Source organism: Salvia splendens, chromosome 19 (assembly GCF_004379255.2).
Source record: "Salvia splendens isolate huo1 chromosome 19, SspV2, whole genome shotgun sequence".
Lineage (NCBI taxonomy): Eukaryota > Viridiplantae > Streptophyta > Magnoliopsida > Lamiales > Lamiaceae > Salvia > Salvia splendens.
This window is the reverse complement of record NC_056050.1, coordinates 1,914,968-1,923,894: the sequence shown is the minus strand read 5'-3', so window position 1 is coordinate 1,923,894 and position 8,927 is coordinate 1,914,968. Positions and strand designations below refer to the sequence as shown.

General features: G+C 39.2%; 1 protein-coding gene across 1 annotated transcript; it reads left to right on the top strand.

Annotated features, from left to right (window-relative positions):
- Window positions 1–2,027: 2,027 nt before the first annotated feature.
- On the top strand, window positions 2,028–8,927 carry LOC121779762 (oxysterol-binding protein-related protein 1C-like). Its single transcript, XM_042177170.1, has 10 exons — window positions 2,028–2,832; window positions 3,091–3,447; window positions 4,854–4,953; window positions 5,401–5,843; window positions 6,041–6,196; window positions 6,389–6,556; window positions 6,633–6,773; window positions 7,409–7,636; window positions 8,162–8,275; window positions 8,508–8,927. The coding sequence occupies exons 1-10, from the start codon at window positions 2,281–2,283 to the stop codon at window positions 8,673–8,675; spliced, it is 2,427 nt and encodes an 808-aa protein (XP_042033104.1). The 5' UTR covers window positions 2,028–2,280; the 3' UTR covers window positions 8,676–8,927.

Below are 8,927 nucleotides of genomic sequence, written 5' to 3'. Positions count from 1 at the left end.
ATAAAAATTACATAATTAAACTCCTAAAAAATAAAAATTACATAATTAAAGGCTAAAAATACCCTCGTGGAAGACTATTCATCCGACTCTACCCCCAATGTTCTTTGGAGACCCTATCATTGCCACATGTGATCGAAGTTGCTCGGGGGTCATAGTTGACCTATCGACCAAATTGAGTTGGGCCAAAACCCCCACAACGAGTTGATGGGGGTTGAGGTTGCACAGAGGGAGCGGGAGCGGGATTGGGGGGCGGATGGAGTCGCGGCGCGACGACGGTTGGACGTCGACTTCTTCCTTCCTTGCGGCCTGCGTTGGGAACTACTCGGGTCGGCATCAGGGCTACCCAAGTTAGCTCCGGCGAGCTGGGTGGACACCTCATCGGAGTCGGCGTCGGATAGGGATACCGACCTCGACCGTTTTCCGGAGGAGCTAGAGGAGGATGATACGCCTCCCCTATACTTCGGATGCACACGCACCTCCTACCAAACATTGAGGTACTTGAACGGTTTGTAGAGTTGGGATTGGTAGGTCGCCAACACGGCACTGATGATGTCGACCTCGCTTCTGCCGCTCCCCGCCGACCGCTCTTCGTGGAGGTAATACCACTGGAATTTTTGGATTTCTTCGTTGGCTCTGTATATGGCATTGCGCACCATACTCTCGTTGTGCTCCATTGTTCCAGCTGGCCGGTTTTCATTGTACCAGCGACAAATGCGCCACAAAAAATGGTCCCCGGATTGGTTCGTGCCAATCACCGGATCTTTGGAAATAGATAAAAATGCTTTGAATAATTGCTCCATCTCCCCCGGAGTGTACGGGGTGTGGACACCACGAGTAGAAAGAGGAGGAGTTTGAGAGCCGCCGCTCCCGCTCTAGGTACGGGTGGTTCGGGTGCCCACCCGTATTGTCTATCGAGGGCATCTTGGTCGTCTACCGGGTAAGGCCGGTAGCCACCCGGAGCTTGCGAACTTTAGGTTTGAGCAGGGGCCGAAAATTTCATTTCCGGACTAGGAAATGGTTGTGAACCTAACTATTCGGGGTTCCAACCATGGGAGCCGGAGGGGTGATTGCCGGAGTCGGACATTTTTTTGTTGTAAGAGTGAAAGAAAGATTGAGAATTGTAAGAATGTAAATGAGAGAATTTAGATGAGAATTGTGTAGTGTGGTGTGAATTTTTTTGTGTGGAAGTGAGAGTATTTATAGATGAAAATGTGTATTTTTGGGGAAAAAATTGAAAAATAAATTAAAAGTGAGGAGAAAACGGATATAATTTTTCTAGAAGTGGGAATTTTTTTTATTGGATTTTTTTTAAAAAAAATTGAATTTGCTAACAGCATTGCCGTTGGCTAATCAGGAGCCGCCACTTCAGGTGCTCGCTGACACGGACGTGCTCTTAGCTAAGAGCAGCGCTGCGCCAGTGGCGAACAGCGTTCCGCCGCGCTGCTGGCACGGACGGACTGACGCCGTGTCCGACCGCTGCAGATGCTAATATGTACTTCTATATACACCATATTAAAAATATTCATTTCCTAACTTATAAATTCATCCACGACGCCAAATAGCAAATCATAATGTACATGTGTTATGTTATTTAATTTATTTCTATATCTTATCATAAACACTAACAACCATCAAATCATATGTACTCCATATCATATCTTGTAACTAATTAAATTGCGATATAGTGAAAAATTAAACTCATTAAAATTGTAATCAAAGTAAAAAAATTGCATTATTTTTTAAATCAATAATATACAATTGAACTAAATTTAATAACCGAGAAATAAAACACCGAAATTGTAATCAATGGTAATATGAAATGCAAATAAAAATAAATACTTTAGGTTGTTTATTCAATAAATTGGAAATTCGAGTTAATAATAATTCCAAAACTAGTAAAATCTATAGCACCATAAATTCATTACATTCCAATTCTCACGTCGTCACACTCCTCCAAATTAGAGTATTCAACAGCGGTGTCTTTACAAAGACTTCTCCACCCCACCCCACCCCACCCCACCCTACCCCACGCCACCCACCCTACCCCTCAGCTCCAAGTCATCATCTTCACCGGAAAACTCTCCGCGTAGTTCCTAACTTCTCTCCTTCAAATTCAATATCAATCACCTCTCCTCTCTCTCCACCTCAAAATTCGGCTAACTCTCCCTAACAACATTCAATTCTTTCCTTTCTTCTATTCTTTTTCCTCCCCCAATTTTTTCAAACCAAAAAAAAGGCGAAAATGCGCGGAAATTGATCCGAGCATCCAACCCCTAAATTATGTCGAATTCCGCAATGCATCCTTGCTGCTGCGTCTCATCAATGGCGATCAGCAGCTCCTCCATGCCTGCCGCCGCGCAATTGCCCACCGATCCGCTCGCCAGAATTCAGAATTTGGTGGCGGTGTCTAGGGCTTCGTCGGCGCGTGAATCCGCCGCCGATCACGGCGGCGGTGGCGGAGCTCTGAGCTTGAGCAATTCGAGCAGCAATCGTCACAGTAATTATAGCCATGGCCATAGCCATGCTCATCCCAGCCGTGAATTGAAGATTAACGATATAGTTGGGGATGGGGTTTCGGGGATTCTGTACAAGTGGGTGAATTACGGGAGGGGATGGCGGCCGCGGTGGTTCGTGTTACAGGATGGGGTGCTGAGTTATTATAAGATCCATGGGCCGGATAAGATTGTGGTGAATCAGGAGACGGAGAGGGGATCGCGGGTGATTGGGGAGGAATCGCTGCGGCTGGTTATGAGCCAGAATCATCATAATCGGAATGGAACTGCTGCTTCGCCGGAGAAGAGCCGGATTCCATTTGGTGAAGTTCATTTAAAGGTTTTGATTATCTTTCTTATCTTCTGTTTAGCAATCGTCATTTGTGGACTATGTGGTTGAGTTTTTAATCGGGAAAATGAATGAGTTTATAACATTATGTAGTAATTCATGAAAGGATGCAATGAGTTCATCGATTTGCAGGATAAGGCTTCAATTAATACTTACGGTTTCGGTGTTGGTTTCAATTTAGGCAACATGTGCAGGATTGGATGTGTTATTATGGTAAAGAATGTGTCAAACTGAGTATTTTCTCTTCAGGTCTCGTCAGTTCGGGAGAGCCGATCAGATGATAGGAGATTCTCTATTTTTACGGGTACGAAGAGGCTCCATCTAAGGGCTGAGAGCAGAGAGGATAGATTGTCATGGATGGAGGTACTGCAGACTATGAAGGACATGTTTCCAAGGATGTCCAACAGTGAGTTAATGGCTCCCGTGGACAACCTAGCTGTATCGACGGAAAAGCTGAGACGAAGGTTGTTGGAAGAGGGGGTGAGCGAGGCTGCAATTCAGGACAGTGAGCAGATCATGAAGAATGAGTTCTCTTCACTGCAGAATCAGCTGATGCTCTTGAAACAGAAGCATTGGTTTCTCATGGACACATTGCGGCAGTTAGAGGTACATATTGAGATTAGTACAAAACTTACAAATTCATTTCGGAGTTATTCTTTAGCTTCTTCAAATAGTTATGGACCTTAAAGTTCTGTACATTTAGATCTTATAGTGGGTGACTTGGTCTTTTGAGTGGTCGGTTTCATTGTTTGTAGACTGTCTATACCACTCTAGATCTCTAGAACTGAAATTGGTTCTTGAATGTCACTGTACTCATTATTACTATATAATTAATTATAAATAAAATTAGTGAGGATTATTTCTCCCTTTGCACCATTTTAAACGTGTACTGCAGCAAGGTGTTTTGTCTCAGGCTCTTTTGAAATACTCCATTTATTAGTATTATTTTGATTATATTCTCCTAATTTATGTTTAACTAATACCACTTGGGAGAATTCTAGAATAGAAAGGGGTGTGCATGATGTTGGATTAGCTCTCTTTGTGGGCAAGACATGGCTTACCCTCTAATTTATTTTTACTTGGATGTTGGTCCATTGGGGTCCTTAAATGGAGGCGGTGGTGGATAAATTGATTGTGATTTAAATTGAAAGTGAAAGAAAATCTTATGCCTCAAAAGTTGTGAAACTGCTGTATAATGTCTTTCTTGTAAAATATTTTACCTTTCAGTGGAGTGCTGAAATTAACGCTGACAGTTTATTAATGGTTTCTCAATGTCTTACACGATTAGCCACCGGTTATCATTTTGGCAAGTTCTGTCTTCAATTGCTTAGAAAGCAGGTGCATAATTGTTCTAATGTATTTTTTCATTGGTACCGTTGTCAGTAAAGTTGACTGACTTGATATTTATTGTTTGTGAAGAAAACTCCTTGATGTCGATACATTTCTTCTTTGGTCTTGAGAAAAACCTGTTTTTCACTAATATAGAAGTGTAACCTAAAACGCATTGCATGCATGTGGATTATATTACCTATACTAATATGTTGAAGATTGGATTTTTAATTGTCTTTGAAGTAATTTGAAATGGTAAGTTTTTGGTTGTTGCTCATCATATCAATAAAACCCACCTTGTATATGTTTAGCTGCATGGAAACTTGCATAGATTAGATACTTTAGATTTTGATGATTGTTGATTGTCTGGTGCTCTTTTGTGCCATATCAAACCCATGCTGGATAACTCTCTATTCGAAGCCCTTTACCTTTTCTCTTGCAATCATATACTCAATGACTAAGTTTTTTCTGGGATGGGCTTACTGGCTGTAATGTTATTTTTAGCCTGTCTTTTGTAGTAGTTTACGATGATTTATATACCCACTGTTTCTTTTGTTGCTATTTGACTTTCAGGCTTATAGTTTATTTTATGCAAATACTACTACATAGTGACACTCACAATGATTTCTTAACTATTCGCTTTTCTTTACTTCGTGGCTGAAACAATTTTACTAAATGTGTAGACAGAAAAAGTGGATCTGGAGAATACAGTTGTCGATGAGAGTCAGAGACAGTTAAATGAAGTTGGAGCATCCTCTAGATCAAGGCAAGATAAGTATAGTGGTATGCTTCCCTATGCTTTCTAATTATTTTTGGTTTACTTAACAGCATAAAAGCCACATCATGTGTTTCTGGAGTCTAAATGATCAAGACGACGTGGATGATAATTTTTTAAGCTCCCAAGTTTACTGTTGTCAGAAGTTATTTATAGCTCTTTTTTCATATTCTCTCGTGTTGTCAACCTTACTCAACACAATAAGTTGGACAAAAAGGTCCTATAAATGCAAAATTCTAGTGTTTTCAATTTTTTAGTTTGTTGCATTTACTGGGAGAGGCGAAGTTTGATTGTCTACTGCTGCCAAACTTTTCTTTCTTTTTGTTGGTAGGGGCGTTGATTTTAAAATATACTATTATACACCCATAAAATTATATATGGCAAATATTGCACCAACGATTTACTGTTTGAATAAACTGAGCCACTCTCACTACCCTTCTGTGTACTTTTGCCAGAAACTGCCAGTGAGTCTGAATATGAAAATGAAAGAGCCGGTGCAGCTGACGAAGAAACAGATGAAGAAGATAACACTTTCTTTGATACCAAAGATTTTCTTTCTTCTAGCTCTTTTAAGAGTAACGGGTCTGACTTTAGGACATCATCATTTTCATCCGATGATGATCTTAATACTTTTGAATCTGAGGATGGTATTGATCATGACATTAAATCTGCCGGAAGAAACTTTCCTCATCTTAAGCGTAGGAAAAAATTGCCTGATCCTGCTGAGAAGGAGAAAGGAGTGAGTTTATGGTCAATGATCAAAGACAACATTGGGAAGGATCTTACGAAAGTTTGTCTACCTGTCTACTTCAATGAACCTCTCTCTTCTCTGCAGAAATGTTTTGAAGATGTAGAATATTCATATCTTCTTGATCGAGCTTATGAATGGGGAAGGAAGGTAAAATTCTGAGTTCTGAATTTGTGTTATTGATTTGAATCACATTTCGATAAAATTATTTCCTTTTTATGTTCTCGCCGGTCTTAATGTATTAATCTAATTTTTAGAAATTGATGTATCATCGGTGCTCCTCTTGAAAGATGCTTCTAATTTGTTATCCTTTAGCAACTGACTGGTGATTCATTAAATTCTTTCAGGGCAACAGCCTTATGAGGATTCTAAATGTAGCTGCATTTGCAGTATCTGGCTATGCTTCTACAGAAGGAAGAAATTGTAAACCTTTTAATCCATTGTTGGGAGAGACTTATGAAGCTGATTATCCAGATAAAGGCGTGCGATTTTTCTCAGAGAAGGTATCAGCATGTTATTGGAGCAAACGTTTTCTGTTTGCTAAGATAATTTCGTAAACTTATTACTGCACAATAGCTCGAATAAAAGATTTACCACTTCTAATCTAAACAGGGTGCTAAGTGTAAAGTGAATTTCTTTTTTATTTTCTTTTACGTGCAATGAGTAAGTAAGCGGCCAGTTTTCCTCTGGATCAGGTGAGTCATCACCCCACGATTGTAGCATGTCATTGTGATGGGACAGGCTGGAAATTTTATGGAGATAGTAATCTGAAAAGCAAATTCTGGGGTCGGTCCATTCAGCTTGATCCTGTGGGCATTCTGACTGTTGAATTTGATGATGGTGAAGTATTTCAATGGAGTAAGGTATGTCACTTATCATTGTTGATTTTTCTCTTCTCCAATTTTATTTAATAAACAAACAAATACCTTTATTTGACAGGTAACAACATCTATATATAATCTCATTTTGGGAAAACTATATTGTGACCACTATGGTACTATGCGGATACAAGGAAACCACAACTACTCTTGTAAGCTGAAATTCAAGGAGCAGTCTATCATAGACCGGAATCCTCATCAGGTGCTCTCTCCTACCATCAATATCTTTTACCTATCTAAACTATGTAACTTTTTTTAGGAATGTGAATTTAAGTTTTTTTGTTTTACTGAAGTTTTCTCCTTTTTGTAAAATCTGATAAGCATCCTACGAAAATAAATAAAATAATGCTATAAAAAAGAAAAGAATAAGATGGAATCATGGAAATAGCTGGTGATGGTTTAATTTTCGTTTGCATATATTTCTAATCCATGAATGACTAAAATACAGAATATAGTGCTATCTACTATGCTAATGAAATTGAAATATCAACATTTGTTCTGGTATATACCATCGTTGTTGTGTATGGAAATTATATGGAATTGGACTATTGTGTTTCATGGAACTGAAGGCTTGTGCACATCTTTAAATCAGGCTTATATATGTTGATAAACGTGAACTATCTTGATTTTTGTGTAAAATTGAAATTTTCTAAACACTGCAATTGAATAGTGTCTGAGCATATAACGTTTTTGCAACAATATCTGGTGATAGATGGAGTTTCTCCTGATAATTTATCTTAAATCTTGGCAAGTTATGATGCTTTCATATAATTATGCATGTGGAGTACTAGTATTATTTTTTAGCTTTTCTCCATAAAAGCGACTTTGAGAATGCAGGTGCAAGGAGTTGTACAAGATAAGAGTGGAAAGACGCTAGCAACACTGTTTGGGAAATGGGATGAAAGCATGCACTATGTTGATGGAGATCTCTCCAAAGGAAAAGGTCAGGAATCTCTGTCTAAAGCTCGATTACTATGGAAGCGCAGCAAGCCTCCGGAGTTCCCGACACGCTACAACCTGACTCGCTTTGCCATCACAATGAATGAGCTTACTCCAGGATTAAAGGTGATCTTTTTGGAGACGAATTACTTTTCTACACATGTTTCCCTGTTTGTTACCTTTCCTAAGCCATGTTAATGGGCCCATAATATATTCCAGCGTGTTATTGTGAAATACTAGTAGTTTTATTTAATTGATATAATATTTTAAGGGTGGGTCTCATTTAGACGTCTCACATAAAAAGCTAGTACTCCGTATTAGTTTTGGAGAAGTTAATATGTATCAATTTCTGAAGGGAATAAAGGTAGTATTAGAAGCAGTATTATCTTTTGCAGAAAAGGCAGTGCTCTTCAAGTCGACTCGTTATTCACTTTTGTCGGATGGGGTTTAGGATCCGTCTCACATAATTTGACCCATTAGATTGCCCCCCACTAATTTTTGTGGTATTCTAAAGTTGTTCACCTCGGGCCTTTTGGCCTTAAAATGTGCAATCCATATGCTGAGCTATACATTGGGAATATGTGTTTGTGTCGTTATATGTATTGCCGTAACATTGGCTTCACTTATATGGACTCAGACACCTTTTTGCAGGAGAAGCTACCCCCAACTGATTCAAGATTGAGACCTGACCAGAGGCACTTGGAAAATGGGGAGTACGAAAAGGCCAATGTTGAAAAATTGCGGCTAGAACAACAACAACGGCAGGTAACTAGTTTGATCTCATGACTTCCACTGTTTTACATTCTCGATCCAAATAGTCTCGAGCTTGATTTGGAACAATGCCTATATTCTCTGCTATCATACAAAATTCATGAATTCTCTAAATTCCCCCACAACGAGGTATTTACTTCGTTGATAGATTAGATTGGCAATACATGAATTGACAATCATAATAATGCAACCCATTAAAGTATGTGGTGGACTTGATTGGAAACAGGCGAGGTCGATGCAAGAGAAAGGGTGGAAGCCACGTTGGTTCGTGAAAGAGAAAGGATCGGAGACATACCGTTACATTGGTGGATATTGGGAAGCTAGGGAACAGGGCAACTGGGAAGGATGCCATGATGTTTTTGGTAATACACATTCTAATCATACTATAGTCTGACTTAGAGGGGAAATTGGTTCATAATTTGTTTTGTCGTTGGTAGTTGTTTAGGAAATTGGAAAATCGGATAAGGATTGTCTGTACGAGTTGCAAATATATATATGAATATAAATATATATAACTGTGTGTATTTCCCATATAAACTGGAAAGTAGATGAAGCAACGAAGTTGTTTCAACCATAGACTTACTTATTGCCTATTCATTGGGGTATTATTTGTTCATATACTAAGTGTAACACTTTTTTATCTTCA